The sequence below is a fragment of the Budorcas taxicolor genome, chromosome 20, assembly GCF_023091745.1.
Source record: "Budorcas taxicolor isolate Tak-1 chromosome 20, Takin1.1, whole genome shotgun sequence".
NCBI classification, from domain to species: Eukaryota; Metazoa; Chordata; class Mammalia; order Artiodactyla; family Bovidae; genus Budorcas; species Budorcas taxicolor.
The window spans coordinates 74417506-74435690 of NC_068929.1; the positions used below are offsets into that span (position 1 = coordinate 74417506).

Here is an 18185-nt window from a genome sequence, read left to right on the forward strand (position 1 = left end):
CTTTCCAGAACGTGTTTATTAAATAAGGTTGCCTGGTGCACAGTAAATTATTTTCTTCAATCGTCCTAAAGAGCTGCTTTCTTGCACGTTAGGCAGGAAAATGCAACATCTTCTTTACCTCAAGATAGCTGATGAAAAAGTAGAGATCTGACACGCGAAGAACGAGGATGAACCTGTCTTTCTAGGGCGTCTCGGGCCCTGAGGACACACCGGAGAGGGCCTCACAGGTCCGCGCGGTGGGGAGGCGGGCGCGCACCCCGGGGGCTGCCGGGGGCCCGCGCCAGGGTCTTCTTGAGCTCCTTGTAGCTCCAGTGCAGCTGCTCCACCTCGGCCTGGTGCTGCGCGCGCGCCTGGCCCAGCTCCTGCAGCAGGCGCTCGTTGGTGCTGACCAGAGAGCTGCGGGGCGGGGGCAGCGCTCAGCCCGGAGCCGCGGCCCCGCCTCCCCTGCCGCTGCCCCCGCCCCTCCGGCCGGTCTCCTCAGCCCGGGGCTGGTGGGTGCCCCACTGGCCTGTGAGCTCAAGGGGCAGGGAGGACCCTTAGCACTGACAGCTCTGCTCCATTTCTAAAAAAGGCTTAAAGACGGAGACACTTCTAATTCCTGCTCAAACACAATTCTGATGTGGACACAGTAAACTGGAAGTCCTGATTCTGGGTCACTGGGGCCGTCTTTAACTCTGGAGGGGTCTTGGGAGGAGGGTGGGGCTGGACACTGCCAACCCCGGCCCGGCGCTGACTGAGGGCCTTCGTGGCACCACGAGGAACCAACGGCACAGGGCTGTGTTCTCCACAGAGCTGCCCCCAGAGACAAACCCTGTCTGCCAGGACAGCAGAGGGCCAGGTGGATGCCCAGTGCTGCCCGCGGCTCCCGGAGGCACTGCAGCCCCGCCTGTCCACTCCGGGCCGTGGCACCCTGTGGCCGGGACCTGCCTGGCCCTCCTCCCTGGGTCAGGGGCTGGGTGGGCCCGAGACCTCCACCCCCCACAGGGTCATGGCCTGACTCCACTGGCCGCAGGGCAGCTGCGGAGACCTCGGCCTGACAGTGGGCAGGGGCAGGGGAGCAGAGGATGGGGGAGAGCGCCGCCCGCTGGCCGCCCCCCCGGCCAGCATCCCCTCTGCAGACAGACCCCACCCACTCTCCCCACAGGTCTCTTCACAAAAACTGGGCCAGGGAGTGAGGTGGGATCTCCCCTTTCCCGGAGAACAGTCGAGAATCACGCCAGGGGCCGCGTGCAGGCCACCAGGCACCACCCCCGGCCCTGGAGGCTGCAGCAGGCGGGGCCTCGCTGCTCGGGGGCGGGGCCTCGCTGCTCGGGGGCGGGGCCTCGCTGCTCGGGGGCGGGGCCTCGCTGCTCGGGGGCGGGGCCTCGCTGCTCGGGGGCGGGGCCTCGCTGCTCGGGGGCGGGGCCTCGCTGCTCGGGGGCGGGGCCTCGCTGCTCGGGGGCGGGGCCTCGCTGCTCGGGGGCGGGGCCTCGCTGCTCGGGGGCGGGGCCTCGCTGCTCGGGGGCGGGGCCTCGCTGCTCGGGGGCGGGGCCTCGCTGCTCGGGGGCGGGGCCTCGCTGCTCGGGGGCGGGGCCTCGCTGCTCGGGGGCGGGGCCTCGCTGCTCGGGGGCGGGGCCTCGCTGCTCGGGGGCGGGGCCTCGCTGCTCGGGGGCGGGGCCGCGGCACCTGTGGCTCTCCTGCAGCATCTGCGTGAGCTCCTGGATCTTGTCGTAATGCTCCAGGTGCTGCTTGAGCTCCACGAGCTCGCCCGAGAGCCGCTTCACGCTTGCCTGGAGTCCTGACGGGACAAGGGTGGGCGTGCTCAGGGAAATCACTCACTCCTGTGCTGGGAGACTAGATGATTCTAGGGTGTCAGTGAGCCTGGGGAACGTGGGGCGAGGTCATTGGGGTGGACAGCGTGGCCCCCTCGTCCCACCCAGGCCCAGGGCCAGCCCTGCTGGGGACGAAGCCCCGGACCCCACCCTCTGGACGCCCCTGAGGGGCGCGTGTGCCAGGAGCAGAGGAGGGCAGAGAGGGCTGGATCTGCTGGACGGGCTAGCCTTCAGGGAGAGCCCGGAGCCAACATGCTTGGGGTGAAGGTCGGGCGGGGGGTCGTGCTCACACCTGAGATGCGTTTGCCCGGCGGGCCTCTGGGAGGCCAGAAGGGAGCAGGTGGTCTGGCTGAAGCCCCCGGGGGACCCTGCGATGCCTCAGCGACCCCAGGGCAGGCCGCACCCCAACTCCCGAGTCCCAAGGGCATGCCCATAAAACTGGCAAAACAGCCCAAGAGAGGGGAGAGAGGAAAACAGCATCGACCTGGGTGCGGACGAGGCCATGAGCGAGGGGCGCCGGGGAGGGTCCTGCAGCCTCCGGGGGTCAGCGGGCAGGCCCTGCGCATGCCTGCCCAGACGCACTCACAGCTCCCACCAGCCTGGGCCCAGTGACACGGGGACGCACACACGGCGAGAGCCGCAAGCTCACCGGAGATCTGCAGGTTCAGCGCAGACGGAGCGTCAGCGGTCCTCACATCTTTCTTCATGCTGAACAAAAGCGACTTCAAGCTACTGCTCTCCTCCAGAGATCTGTCCAGATGCTGCCTCAGGTAATCCTGGACAGAACAACGCACGCAAACAGGTCAAACTCTGCCCACCGCACTGGTACAAAGCCGGCACCCAGGTCCGTTTGCCTGGATGCACAGGGTAAGGGGAAGGGGTGCCACCTGCTCATCCGCCCAAGCCTCCAGATTCGTGGTCCTGCTTCCAGGCCGCTCTGCCCAGAGGGACGCCACGGGAGCCGCTGGTGCAGACGCCCAGCGGCTGCCGGTGCTATGTCACTGCCTTCACGCACCCTCTAAAGCAAGGCTCTGTGTGGCCTCTCTGTCTTGATAAAACAGTGAGCACCAGACGTTTCCGACACTTGTCTCCAGCAACCTCATGGCTGCTGTCCCTCCTGTTCTACAAACGAGGGGACGGAGCAGAGGGTGCTCTCACCCCGGAAGGCGCCCCCTTTAAGCGGGCCAGCCCACCGCACACACGACACACCGAAGCCACAACGTGCACCCTCAGGGTGGCCTTCCGCCTGGGCACACTTGTCGGCAGCTGTCGCGGGGTGGCTCCTGGGCCTGCCTGGAGTAAGTGCAGAGGACCCACACAGAGGATCCACCCCCATGACCTCAATGGAGGGCCCACACTCCTTGAGCCTTGGAGGTGACCACAGCCCCAAGTTACGGCCTGATGGCAACTTCAGGAGACCCCGAGTCAGCCGCGTTGGGCCCTGACTGGAGGCCACGCGGGGAAGCATGGGTTGTCTGAGGTGTGGCTAGCTGGTAGCTTCCTGGGCTGCAACAGACAAGCTGACACAGAGGCTCGGCACCTGCTGCCACCCCCTAGCCCGCGCTCTCAACCACGGGCAGAAACCAAACGCTTCTGCATGGCCAAGGAAACCAGCAACAAAATGCAAAGCCAGCTGAGGAACTGGAAGAAAAATATCTGCAAACCATTTATCTAATAAGAGGTTAACATAAAAGATACATAAAGAACTCACACAACTCAACAGTGAAAAAACATGATTTAAAAATGGGCAGAGGATCTGAACAGACATCTTTCCAAAGCATAGAGGTGGCCAACAGGAACATGACAAGATGCTCAGCATCACTGATCACCAGGGAGACGCAGCTCAAAGCCACAGTGAGGTATCCCCACCCTCGTCAGGATGACCGTCATCAGAAAGACGAGTAACAGCAAGTGCTGCTGAGGGGGCGGGGGAGGCGAGCCCTCCTCTGCTGCTGGGCGGATGTAAGCTGGTACAGCCACTATGTAAAATCGTATGGAAATTCCTCAGAAAGTTAAAAACAGGGCTACCAGATAAAGCAATTTCACTTCTGGGTATTCATCTGAAGAGAACAAAAACACTAATTTGAAAATATATGCACACCTCCATCTTCACAGAAGCATTACTCACAATTCCCAAGATATGGAACAACCTAAGTGTCCATTAACAGATGAATAGATACAGACGTGGTATATAAATACAATGAAGAAAACAAATACCACATGATCTCACTCATATATGAAATCTACAAGGACAAACAAAAGAAGGGAAGCTCATAGATGTAGAGAACTTGGTAATTGCCAGAGACAGAGGACAGGGTGGGAGAAATGGGTCAATTGTTCTGGTTTTTTAGTTTAAATCAACTGAATTTTAAAAAAACGCTACTGCAAAGAAAAGGCAGAGGTTGTTAACTCAATAAAAACAAAAGACCCAAGTGTATGCTGCCTAGAAGGAACCCACCTGAAGAATGAGCACTGAGACAACCCTACCGTCAGGCTACGCGGCATCAGACAAAGCGGAGTGAGGCAGCAAGCAGGGGCGGGCACCAAGGGGAAAGGGGGGGGAAGGGCGGCACACCAGGGCCCGGACGGGAGTGACACGGCAGTGGGGGTCAAGCGACAGCGCCGCACGCGGGGACAGGCAGAGAGGGGCCTGGAGGGCGCACACGGGACGGCAGCGCCCAGCGGACTCTCGCTGCCGGGCACACGGGTCCCCATGGCAGCTCGCCCACACACGCGGGCACAGCCGCGGGCCCGGCCACACGGCGCAGGGTGACCAGACTCGCACCGCCAGGCAGCCTAGCTCCAGCGCCCACACACTCACCCTGACGACACCCGCGCCTGACCGCAGCAGCAATTATAGTATGCGAATCGAATCTGCTTCCCTGTTATAAACTATAAATAAAACTGAAATGACAGAACCCTCTGAACAGTCCCTGTACCATTACCCTGAACCGTGATCATCGGAGGCGAAAGCTGCTCGCACTGAACGCACGTGGGTCTCCCTTCCTACGGCATGCAGGCTAGGCACCCCGATGACGTCACGTGACCTGCACGTGCACAGTGACGCTATGACCAGTCAAGCCAGCGCACACGTCTCCGCACAGAGGAAGCGTGTTTCGGTGATGAGAGCTCCAGGGTCAACGTGGTCTGACTAACAGGACTGCCAGCCATGCTCAGAGCCCTGGACTGACCGCTACAGAACCGCCACTCTGCCTGGGCCCACAGCTCCCCCACCTCCCGCTGAGGGTGACCGTCGGCCTACCCTCTGCTTCTGTAAACTCAACTCTCAGATCCCAGGTATGAGATCATGGAGGTTTTTCTTTCCACGTCTGACTAACTTCACTTGGACAACGCCCTCAAGGTCCATCCAACATGACCAACTCAACGGACACGAGTTTGAGCAAGCTCCAGAAGATGGGGAAGGACAGGGAAGCCTGGTGTGCTGCAGCCCACGGGGCTGCGAAGAGTCGGACACGACTGAGTGGCTGAACAGCAAAAGCTGAATAACTGGAGTAGCAAATGGCAACCCACTCTGGTATTCTCAGCTGGAAAATTCCGAGGACAGAGGAGCCTGGCACATTACCATCCACGGGGTTGCACAGAGTCAGACATGACTGAGCATGCGCACAGGACAAAGCTGAGTAGCACCCCACTGTATACGTTCATCACCTTGCTCTACGTATCCATCACAGGCCTCAGGCTCTCAAATCTAGGCCACTGTGAGTGTGCTGCTGCTGCCGCTGCTAAGTCGCTTCAGTCGTGTCCGACTCTGTGTGACCCCATAGACGGCCCCATCAGGTTCCCCCATCCCTGGGGTTCTCCAGGCAAGAACACTGGAGTGGGTTGCCATTTCCTTCTCCAATGCATGGAAGTGGAAAGTGAAAGTGAAGTCGCTCAGCTGTGTCTCATGACCTCAGCGACCCCGTGGGCTGCAGCCCACCAGGCTCCTCCGTCCATGGGGTTTGCGAGGCAAGAGCGCTGGAGTGGGGTGCCACTGCCTTCCCCGGAATATGCTGCGTAAGATCCTGATTCCACCTCCTTTGGATGAACACGCAGGAGCGGGACTGCTAGAGCACACGGTAGCTGAACCCTGAATATTCACTGAAGGACTGATGCTGAAGCTGAAACTCCAATCCTTTGGCCACCTGCTGCAAAGAGCTGACTCACTGGAAAAGACCCTGATGCTGGGAAGGACTGGGGGCAGGAGGAGAAGGGGACGACAGAGCCTGAGATGGCTGGATGGCATCACCAACTCGATGGACCGGAGTTTGAGCAAGCTCCGGGAGACGGTGAGTGACAGGAACCTGGCGTGCTGCAGTCCATGGGGTCGCAGCGCAGGGCACGACTGAGCGCCTGAACAGCATCACAGCTCCAGGGCTGACTTTCTGAGGAATCCCTGTACCGTTTTCCGGTGTCTGTACCGAGTTACATTCCCACCCACGGAGCACAAGGGCTCCCTCGTCTCCACACCCTCCACATGCTATCTCTTTTGGCGAAAGCCGTTCTGCAGGTGTGCGGTGGTGTCTCGCTCTGGTTCTGACTTGCACTTCCCTGGTGATTAGTGATGCTGAGCATCCTTTCCACATGTCTGTTTGGCCACACCATGTGGCTTGTGGGATTGTAGTTCCCGGCTGGGGACTGAACCCACACCCCTCAGCGGAAGCAGTCCTAGCCGCTGGACTGCCAGGGAGCTCCCTTCCAGGAGTTTTATACTTTCAAGTCTTACACTTAACTCTTTAGTCCGTTCTGGGTTGGATTTTGTGTGTGCTGCTAAGACAAGGGTGCAGGTTCACCTTCTGCAAGTGGACACCAAGTTTTCCCAACACCATTTACCACAGAGATCACTCTTTCACCACGGCGTGTCCCTGGTGGTTCTGCCGAAGATCAGTGGCGTCTACGTGAGGGTTTCCTTCGCCCTCAATTCTGTTCCAGCAATCTGTCCCTGCTTTCATGCCAGCACCATGCTATGTGACTACCACAGCTTTGTAACATAATTTCAAACTAGCAAGTGTGATGCCTGAAAAGTGATCTTTCTCAAGCTTGCTTTGGTGATTTGGGGTCTTTATAGAACTAGAAAAGGAAGCACACAAGTGATAAGAAGCATACAGACTTTAGAACTGTTTGCCCTGCTGCTGTGGAAAAAGCCATGGGGTTTTACAGGATTGCACTGCACCTGTGGCAGTCTTTTGCTTAAGGTCTTTGGCCTTCCTGGTTAAGCTTGCCCATAACTGCTTCATTCTTTCTGACACTATGAATGGGATTGCTTTGGAGTGGTCACTGGTGTCAAGAAACAAGAATGATCTCTGTTATGCTCTGTACCCAGCAACTCCACTGAATTTATTCTAATTTTCTCTCGTGGTGTCTTTAATGTTTTCATCATTTACAAGCAGAGGGAACTTTACTTCTCCCCTTCCAATCTGGATGCCTTGTATTTCCTTTTCTTGTCCACTTGCTCTTGCTAGTATACCTGACCCCTGAACACGGCGGGTGGAGAGGGTAGGGGTGCCAACTCTCCTTGCGGCTGAAAATCCACAAATAATTTATAGTCAATTTATAGTCAACTTCCCAAATCTGCAGTTCCGTATCCAAAGATGCAACCAACTTCCAAGTGCACAGCATTACTGTATCTACTGGGCTTTGCAGGCAGTGCGGTGGTGAAGAGTCTGCCTGCTGAGGCAGGAGGCACAAGCACTACCCCTGGGCCGGGAAGGCCCCGGAGGAAGCGGCCACCCTCTCCAGTATTCCTGCCTGGACAGGGCAGCCTGGCAGGTTACAGTCCGTGGGGTCACAAAGAGTCGGGACACAGCTGAGTGACTGAGCACAGCACATATACTATTCACTAGTAAAAAAGGTGCATATAAATGAATCCATGTAGTTCAAACCCACATTGCTCAAGTGCCAACTGTGCTTCCAGTAGAAGAGACGATATGAGTGGACATCCTTGTCTCACACTGGATCTTAGAGGAAAAACTTTCAGTTTTCTCCACTGATCATGAGGCTGGCTAAGGGCTTCTCATAAACAGCCTTTATCATGCTGAGGCATTTTCTTTCACACCTATTTTGTTGAGCTTTTTTTAAAATCACGAATGGATGTTGACCTTGGTCAGATGCTGCACCTGCGTGAACTGGGCTGACAGCATTTTCTCTCTCCCCATGTGCTGATGTCTCTGTGTGCACAGCTCCCTCAGGGTGTGTACAGCCTTTTTGCTGTGCTGCCGCACTGGGGATGCCAGCCTTCTGCTGAGTCTCGGATCCATTAACTCGGTGTGTCTGCGTATGGTAAGCCAGCCGTGCTCCCCAGCGGGCAACCCCGCAGGCTGTGGACAGTGTTGGGTGCAGCCCGGGGTGCCAGCCTTCTGCTGAGTCTTGGATAGCAGTCTGTACTTTCTCGTCTTGTGGAGTCTCTGCTTTGGTGTCCAGGTAATGCTGGCTTCATGAAACAGTGTGAAAGGAGGCTCCCTGCTTCTGTTTTCTGGAAAAGTTTGAGAAGGATAAGTATTCATTTTTCTTTGAGTATCTGGTAGAATTCAGCCATGAAGCCATCTGGTCCTTCTTAAGAAGTTGGTTACTGTTCCATCTTATCTGTCATTGACCTATTAGGCTTTATTTCGTCTTGATACAGCCTTAGTAGGTTGTATGTTTCATGGAATTTATCCATTTCTTCTAGGTTCTCCAAAATGCTTGTAAATAATCATTCCTTGACCTCATTTCTGAGGCATTCATTGTAATGTGCCCACTTTCAATTCTGACTTTGAGTCTTCTGTCTTAGTCTACCTAGGAGTTTTTGTGTCTTTTCCAAATCCAAGTCAGCTTTGCTAATTTTCCCTGTTGCTTTCTACTTTCTCCTTAGTTCTACTCTGATCTTTACTGTTTCCTTCCGTTTCCTTTGGGTTTAGCTTCCTCTAGCTCCTGGAGTTGTGAAGTGAGGTTGTTTATTTGCTATTTTGAGACCTTTTCTCCTCTTCAGCGCAGGCATTCACGAATGATGGTCTCATGGTGAAGTCACAGGGGACGAGGGGGGCCTGTCCGGCCGGAGCTGAGCTCCACTGCCAGGTCCGTACCACGCTGGCTCTGGCTGCCCAATGGTGCCACCTGGTGGTGGAGCTGTCGCAGGTCCCACAGGACCCTCCCCCCCCGCCCCCCCGCGCCACGCTGGCTGGGGCGGGCAGGACAGCAGCAGGGACCCGGGTCACCCAGGTCCCTGGAACCTCCTCCCCAGTGGTCTCGGAGCCTGGGCCAGGGGACACTGAGAGCAGAGGGCCCCCAAGCCCAGCCTCACCTCCCGCCTCTCTCAGAGCAGAACAAGGCTGCTGGGGCCGGCAGAGCTGGGCCGGCGGCAACGCAGACATCTGCAGCCACCGTCATGAGGGTCCTGGAGCGAGCGCCAGGCCGCTCTCCTCCAGGGCAGCTGGCGTCCTGGACGGGGAAGCCTGGTGGAAGGGGGGCTCATGCTCTGCAAAGGCAGGAGCGGCCCCAGGGTTGTGCCTGACAGCTGTCAGGGGAAGCAGAGTTGAGAAGCTACGCTCATTCTGAGATGTCAAGACTGTTCTTGCCCCTACTGAGAATAAATGGAACAAACCATCTCCTTCCGAGTGTCGCTGAGTTCCAGCACCACCTCAGTCATCTGCATGCCGTACTGTTGCTGCAGCTCAGCAAGGCGACTATGCAAAGACTTATTTTCCAGAGTCAGGGAGCTAATTTCTTCATTCAGAGTTGTCGAAGTGTCCTGAGTGGGTGTAAACTCTTGAACAGACGACAAAATGTGTCTCGCCTGAGCTAGAAGAGAGAATGTTGAGAAAATAAGTGTAGACAAAACATGTTCAAAAATTTTTGAAAAATACAGGCTGCATACCTCAAAAACACTGACAGGTATGAAGACTAGAAAAGGGATATGTATGCCATTGAAATGACCTTGTCAGGCCTGTTTACCCCCAGGTGTGGATGGGGACGACCCGCAGACAGCAACAGCTCTAGGGACCTAGAGGAAGGAGCCAGCATTGCTGGCTGCCGGTGCCTTCCAGGGGGCTGGGCACCAGCAGGTGGGCAGCAGCAGCCACCGGCCACTGGCGCCTCCTCGTCTGCTCCTCCCGAGCACCCAGACACCGTGAGCAGGGCCCTCGGGATGCCCCCACAGCCCAGAGGGCAGTGAGGCCGGGGACAGGTCCAGCGAGGCCAGGGGACAAAGGCCCAGCAGTGGGCACAGGCGCCGGCATGCGGCACGCTGGGCCAACTTACCAAGGAAGGCTTCGCTGCTGTGCAAGGACCTGCGGCCACTCCAGTGCCTATCCACCAGGTCGAGGAGCGCTTCCAGAACCAGCGCCTCCAGGGTGGCCTTCTTCCCGGGCAGCGTGGCGGAGTGCAATTTGGGACACGCCTGCCCAGAGACAAACCCCCCTTGGCTCCCGTGCCCAACCCAGCGGGTGCGATGCAGTGTCAGACTGCCGCCTCGTCCGCTGCCTACGCCACGGAGGAGGGTCACGCTGCACACACCTGCAGGCATGGTGCGTGGGACTCGCCTCCCTGCCCCTGCATGCCTGTCCATGTCTGGGGGGCGGGGAAACCATCCCTCAGCGGGAGGAACGGCTGAGTTGTGGCCTGTGTCAGTCAGGGGCTGGTCAGGCTGGGCCCTCCTGACCAGCCCCCGCCACTCTTGTGGGGTGGGGAGGAGACAGTCTCGGCCCGAACGCTCACTGGAGCCCGGTGGCCCGAAGTAGACCAGTGCACACAGGACCAGAGGGAGGGCTGGCTGGGCTGGTGCAGCAACAGGCTGCCGAGCAGAGCCTCGTGGCCCCACCCGGGTCCAGCCACGCTGGGCCCACAGCCACGGGCATTTCCATCAGAGCTCACTTTTCTTCCCTTTAGAAATCATTTCATCAGTTTTAAGGGATTACTGCAGAAAGGGAGCTGGCTCCTACCTGCCGGCTCACTTTCTGAGTGTCCAGGGAACATTTCCTGAGAAGCAGGGATTTAGCGAGTCAATACCAGCAGGGCCAGAGCTGGGATGAGGCCTGGTGCCCTCACTGTTAGACAAAGCAAAAGTTTCCTCCCAAAGAGCATCTTGGGACAGCCAGCCAGACCCAGAAAGGGGTGCAGGAGCCACCGGGCCCCTCACTCCCGCCACTCCCCACCCGCGGGAGCCCAGGGCTCGGGAACGCACAGGCCCACGAGGGGTCATCGGGCCGGGGCAGCCGTCCCCTGGGGCTGGTCGACGTGCGGACACTGAGGCCAACAGCTGGCCACAAGGAGCAGAGGGTGAGAGCATCCAGGAGCACCGCACCAACACTTCCGTCAGAAGCTGCACCGACGCGGCCTCAGGCGCAGGAACAGAGCCCAGTGGGCTCAGGCTTCTGCCTCCCACTTGAGGAACCAGGGTCAAGCCCTCTCCAAGACAACCACCTGGGGCCACAATGCTGGAAGGAGGGGAGCTGCAGGCAGCACCCCCTCGTGCAAAGTCCCAACCCCACAGTGAGTGGGGTCCATGGGGGCCGCTCCATTCGGGGACAGGAAAGCCCCAGCACAGTCCTGACTCAAGCGAATCTCCATTTTCACTCCTTCCCTCAGTCCAGTGAGAGACGGAAGATGCAGCCAGACCAGCTGTGGGAGCAGACCCCGGCCCGTGGCCTGCGGCAGCCACGAACCACCCAGCACCTACGAGCGCAGCGTCCCTGGTTCTGCTGGTCTCCATTCAGGACCAACCACAGGGGCTCAGTGCCCCCCCAGGCCCTCTCAGCTGGGGTGCTCTCCCCTCCTCTGCCCACGTGGGGCGCTGTGGCAGGGCTGCCCGCTGCCCTATGTCCGCACGCTGGTCTTCACTTGAGCCCCAAACCTTTGAGAACGTCTCAGTCTCCAACTCGGCCATAACAATGGCAGCGAGGCACAGTCTACGACCGCTGTGGGACAATCTGGGGAGAACCTCCTCTCCTGAACCAGGGGAGGCACAGCACACACAGCTGGGACTGCGTTCACGACAGCCCTGGGGGAGCACCAACCGCGGGACCAGGCCGTGTGGGCGGCAGGCCCGAGACGACACCTCAAGGCACCCCGCCCCAGAAGGCAGCCCAGAAGGGCATTTTCTAATGGCAGCGGTGACCGCACTACGGAGACGTGCACGTGAGGGCCGCATCCACCCTGGGGGCTCGGCGAGCATCCTCACCCCTGCTCACCTCGCTGGCGCTGGGTGGTCTTGGCTGCTCAGGCCCTGGGGTGGCCGAGAGGGAAGAGGCGGCCTGGCCCCAGCCCTCCGAACCGCTCCTCCGGCTCACACTCAGGCTCCCCTCCAGAGAGCTGAGACAGGCCTCGTCCGCAGGCACCTGGAACCTCCCGCCAGGCATCCTCCGCTTCCTGTACTTCTCAGGAGCAGGTAAGGGGTTTAACATCTTTTGTGTCAACACACTGGACTTCTGAGAAGAAGCGCCTGAGTCCTCGGCCTCCGTGGAGTCTGTAACAGAGAAGCAGGCAGAGCCCTCACCATCAGGCTCCCGGGGCTCAGGGACCAGCGCTGCAGCTGTGTGCGCACAAATACGGGAAACTAACCGGCAAGTGGCAAACTGGCCAATCACTGTGTCTTCCTGCCAAAGCTCTGTATAACAGACTGGGCCAACTGGCTCTGTGAGCGGATGGGCCACTGCTCTCTGGCTGCCTGGGTCAGAGACCACCTGGACATCAAGTCCATGTCCGTCACCAAGTCCACCTGACCAGTGTCAGCGGGCCACCACCACCCCCTTGCTGGGACTGGTCTGACTCACACTCAGAGGGACCCAGCCCCCGCCTTCCACAACCCAAAGGCACACCAGTCACTCTCCATGCTGCTCGGCCCACTATGTGACACGGCCCCACTTCCCCCTGACCTGCAGCAGCCTGGGGCTTCTGCACGAGCCCACGCCCCACTACACCCCACTACACCCCAGCGTGTCTGGCCACCAGGAGCCGGCAGAGCAAGCCGCCTGGGACTGAGGGTGACCCCACAGAAGTCCAGTCTGAGCACTTCAAAGCTCCAGGACAGACTATGGAAACTGAGAGCGTGCTCCTGCTCACAAGCATCTGAGGCGTGACATTAAGATACTCCACGTGCACTGGATGGACCTGGACCAGAACACGCACACATGCACCCCCACGTGAATCCGTGTGAAGGGACACGCGTGAGATCTCACGACACAAAGCACATGAAGCGAGAGGCCGTGACTGCGGGCCACGGGCGCTAGGCAGGCACCGCCACGACCTGCGCTGCCTCCAAGGTCCCCACAAGCTCACCTGGATGAAACTCAGGAAGGGACCAGGTTTGCTCTCACTCGGGAGGTTTCTGATGCCTTTTCCACGTTCATGCAAACACCACTCTCAATTAACTTGTTTAGTTTCCCTCGTCTTTGTGTTGTTCAGTTGCAAAGTTGTGTCTGACTCTTTGTGACCCAAAGGATCGCAGCATGCCAGGTTCTTCTGTCCCAGAGCAATCTCCCAGACGTTGCTCAAATTCATGCCCACTGCGTCAGTGAGGCTATCTAACCACCTCATCCTCTGCTGCCCCCTTCTCCTTGCGTCTTCAATATTCCCAGCATCAGGGTCGTCTCCAATGAGTCAGTTCTTCACATCATCATGTGGCCAAAGTACTGGAGCTTCAGCTTCAGCATCAGTTCTTCCAATTAATATTTAGGGTTGATTTCCTTTAGGATGGACTGGTTTGATCTCCATGCAGTCCAAGGGACTCTCCAGGGTCTTCTCCAGCAACATCATTCAAAGGCATCAATTCTTTGGCACTCAGCCTTCTTTATGGGTCATACCTGAATGGTCTAGTGGTTTTCCCTACTTTATTCAATTTAAGTCTGATTTTGGCAATAAGGAGTTCATGATCTGAGCCACAGTCAGCTCCCAGTCTTGTTTTTGCTGACTGTATAGAACTCCATCTTTGGCTGCAATCTGATTTCGGTGTTGACCATCTGGTGATATCCATATGTAGAGACTTCTGTTGTTGGAAGAGGGTGTTTGCTATGTGTTCTCTTGGCAAAACTCTATTAGCCTTTGCCCTGCTTCATTCCGCATTCCAAGGCCAAATTTACCTGTTACTCCAGATATTTCTTGACTTCCTACTTTTGCATTCCAGTCCCCTATAACAAAAAGGGGTTATAGATTGCGCATCTTTTGGGGTGTTAGTTCTAGGAGGTCTTGTAGGTCTTTACAGAACTGTTCAACTTCAGCTTCTTCAGTGTTACTGGTCAGGGCATAGACTTGGATTACCGGGATATTGAATGGTTTGCCTTGGAGACGAACAGAGATCATTCTGTCGTTTTTGAGATTGCATCCAAGTACTGCATTTCGGACTCTTTTGTTGACCATGATGGCTACTCCATTTCTTCTGAGGGATTCCTGCCCACAGCAGTAGATATAACGGTCATCTGAGTTAAATTCACCCATTCCAGTCCATTTTAGTTCGCTGATTCCTAAAATGTCGACGTTCACTCTCCTGTTTGACCACTTCCAATGTGCCTTGATTCATGGACCTGACATTCCAGGTTCCTATGCAATACTGCTCTTTACAGCATCGGACCTTGCTTCTGTCACCAGTCACGTCCACAGCTGGGTCGTGGTGTTGCTTTGGCTCCATCCCTTCCTTCTTTCTGGAGTTATTTCTCCACTGATCTCTAGTAGCATATTGGACACCTACCAACCTGGGGAGTTTACCTATCTTTTTGCCTTTTCATACTGTTCATGGGGTTCTCAAGGCAAGAACACTTAAGTGGCTTGCCATTCCCTTCTCCAGTGGACCACATTTTGTCAGAACTCTCCACCATGACCCGTCTGTCTTGGGTGGCCCTACACAGCATGGCTTACAGTTTCATTGAGTTAGACCAGGCTGTGGTCCACGTGATCAGATTGACTAGTTTTCTGTGACTGTGGTTTTCAGTCTGTCTGCCCTCTGACAGAAAAGGATAAGAGGCGTATGCAAGCTTCCTGATGGGAGAGACTGACTGAGGGGGAAATTGGGTCTTGTTCTGATAAGCATGGCCAAAGTTAAATCTTTAATCCATTTTCCTGTTGATGGGTGGAGTTGTGTTCCCTCCCTGTTATTTACCTGGGGCCAAACTAAGAACTGAGAATACACAGAAGAACTGTAGAAAAAAGATCTTCACGACACAGATAATCATGATGGTGTGATCACTCACCTAGAGCCAGACATCCTGGAATGTGAAGTCAAGTGGGCCTTAGAAAGCATCATTACGAACAAAGCTAGCGGACGTGATGGAATTCCAGTTGAGCTATTTCAAATCCTGAAAGATGATGCTGTGAAAGTGCTGCACTCAATATGCCAGCAAATTTGGAAAACTCAGCAGTGGCCACAGGACTGGAAAAGGTCAGTTTTCATTCCAATCCCAAAGAAAAGCAACGCCAAAGAATGCTCAAACTACCGCACAATTGCACTCATCTCACACGCTAGTAAAGTAATGCTCAAAATTCTCCAAGCCAGACTTCAGCAATACGTGAACCGTGTGTGAACTTCCAGATGTTAAGCTGGCTTTAGAAAAGGCAGAGGAACCAGAGATCAAGTTGCCAACATCTGCTGGATCTTGGAAAAAGCAAGAGAATTCCAGAAAATCATCATTTCTGCTTCATTGACTATGCCAAAACCTTTGACTGTGTGGATCACAATAAACTGTGGAAAATTCTGAAAGAGATGGGAATACCAGACCACCTAACCTGCCTCTTGAGAAATCTATATGCAGGTCAGGAAGCAACAGTTAGAACTGGACATGGAACAACAGACTGGTTCCAAATAGGAAAAGGAGTGCATCAAGGCTGTATATTGTCACCCTCCTTATTTAACTTCTATGCAGAGTACATCATGAGAAACGCTGGACTGGAAGAAGCACAAGCTGGAATCAAGATTGCCAGGAGAAATATCAATAACCTCAGATATGCAGATGACACCACCCTTATGGCAGAAAGTGAAGAGGAACTAAAAAGCCTCTTGATGAAAGTGAAAGTGGAGAGTGAAAAAGTTGGCTTAAAGCTCAACATTCAGAAACCTAAGATCATGGTATCTGGTCCCATCACTTCATGGGAAACAGTGCAAACAGTGTCAGACTTTATTTTTTTGGGCTCCATAATCACTGCAGAGGGTGATTGCAGCCATGAAATTAAAAGACACTTACTCCTTGGAAGGAAAGTTATGACCAACCTAGATAGCATATTCAAAAGCAGAGATATTACTTTGCCAACAAAGGTCCGTCTAGTCAAGGCTATTGTTTTTCCTGTCGTCATGTATGGATGTGAGAGTTGGACTGTGAAGAAAGCTGAGTGCTGAAGAATTGGTGCTTTTGAACTGTGGTGTTGGAGAAGACTCTTGCGAGTCCCTTGGACTGCAAGGAGATCCAACCAGTCCATCCTAAAGGAGACCAGTCCTGGGTGTTCATTGGAAGGACTGAGGTTGAAGCTGAAACTCCAGTACTTTGGCCACCTCATGCGAAGAGTTGACTCATTGGAAAAGACCCTGATGCTGGGAGGGATTGGAGGCAGGAGGAGAAAGGGACGACAGAGGATGAGATGGCTGGATGGCATCACCGACTTGATGGACGTGAGTTTGGGTGAACTCCGGGACAGGGAGGCCTGGCGTGCTGCGACTCGTGGGGTCGCAGAGTCGGACACAGCTGAGCGCCTGCACCGAGCTGAACCTACAGTGGCAGTAGTGGAGATAATGGCAATCTCCTCCCACGCACACACTGCCACACTCAGTGCCTCCAACCCTGCAGCAGGGCACTGCCGACCCACGCCTCTGCTGGAGACTCCCAGACACTCACGGGCAAGTCTGGGTCAGTCTCCTGTGGGGTCACTGCTCCTTTCTCCTGGGTCCTGGTGCACAAGGTTGTTTGTGCCCTCCAAGACTGTTTTCCCCGTCCTGTGTGAGTCCTGGCAGCTCTGTGGTGGGGTTCATGGTGACCGCCTCCAAGAGGGCTTGTGCCACACCCAGGCCTGCTGCACCCAGGCCCTGGCCCTGCAGCAGCCCACTGCTGACCCGCGCCTCCTCAGGAGACACTCAGACACAGTTCTGTCTCAGCCTCTGTGGGGGGCTCTGGGTCCTGGTGTGCACAAGGTGTGAGCCCTCCGAGCATCCCTGCTGGGGATGGGGTTTGATTCTAAACGTGACTTCATCCCTTCTACCATCTTGCTGGGGCTTCTCCTTTGGGTAGAGTTAACCTCCTGGATTACTGGAAAAGGGTGTTCACTATGACCAGCATGTTCTCTTGACATAACTGTTCGCCCTTCCCCTGCTTCATTTTGTACTCCAAGGCCAAACTTGCTTGTTACTCCAGGTATCTCTTGACTTCCTACTTTGCATTCCAATCCCTCGTGAGGAAAAGGATGTCTTTTTTCAGTGTTAGTTCTAGAAGGTCTTGTAGGTCACCACAGAACCTTTCAACTGCAGCTTCTCTGACATTAGTGGTTGGGGCATAGACTTGGATTACTATGATACTGAATGGTTGGCCTTGGAAATGAACAGAGATCATTCCGTCATTTTTGAGACCACACCTAAGTGCTGCATTTTTAATTCTTTTGTTGACTGAGGGCTCCTCCATTTCTTCTAAGGGATGCTTGCCCGCAGTAATAGGTAAGCTGGCCATCTGAATTGAATTTCCCATTCCCACCCATTTTAGCTCACTGATTCCTAAGGTGCTACCGTTCAATCTTGCCATTTCCTGCTGACCGCATCCAATCTACCTTGATTCATGGACCGAACATTCAAGGTTGCAATGCAATACTGTTCTTTACAGCATCGGACTTTACTTTCACGACCAGACACATCCACACCTGAGTGCTGCTTCCCATTTTGCCCAGCTGCTTCATTCTTTGTGGGGCTACTAGGAATTGCCCCCCACCCTTCCTCGTAGCATGCTAGACACCTTCCAACCTGCAGGGCTCATCTTCTGGGGTCATGTCTTTTTGTCAGCTTCCCTTTGTAAAGGAGCGTCTTCCCTGAACACACCTCAGGGTCACACACACACACAGTTGGGAGAAGACGAGCACAGCACACCAGGGGTCACCTGGGGTGAAGAGCTGTGGGGGGAGCTCGCCGCAGCGCTGGTCCTGCAGCCTCGGCTCCACGCAGCCCGCCCTGGAGCCGCTCCTGCGCCGCTCAGGGCCCTTCCACAGCGAGTCTCCGCACTGGTGCTGGGCTGCCTGAGAGCTCAGTCGGTGCCGCGACTCTGCTGTGTTAAAAACATTTAAAAAGTTTATTCCACTAAAACTTACACTTCCGGTTCTGACAGTGTAGCATACCTGTCAAGCACACTCCTATGTGGGGTAAACAGGAAAAAAAAGCTGGTACCACAGCACTGGCCACCCTGTAAGGAACATGCGGGCGCCACTGCCCACAGCAGCCCAGGCGAG

At 55.8% G+C, this 18185-nt stretch overlaps 1 protein-coding gene across 1 annotated transcript in view; it reads right to left on the reverse strand.

Annotated features, from left to right (window-relative positions):
• Window positions 1–221: 221 nt before the first annotated feature.
• CEP72 (centrosomal protein 72) overlaps window positions 222–18185 on the reverse strand; it is a 38071-nt gene continuing 20107 nt past the window's right edge. The window contains exons 6-12 of the mRNA XM_052659292.1: window positions 17840–18004; window positions 11975–12315; window positions 10047–10185; window positions 9391–9587; window positions 2461–2587; window positions 1666–1777; window positions 222–396 (exon numbers count right to left, since the gene is read on the reverse strand). Of these exons, the coding sequence (XP_052515252.1) occupies window positions 222–396; window positions 1666–1777; window positions 2461–2587; window positions 9391–9587; window positions 10047–10185; window positions 11975–12315; window positions 17840–18004 (1256 nt within the window). The remainder of the gene's footprint in view (window positions 397–1665; window positions 1778–2460; window positions 2588–9390; window positions 9588–10046; window positions 10186–11974; window positions 12316–17839; window positions 18005–18185) is intronic.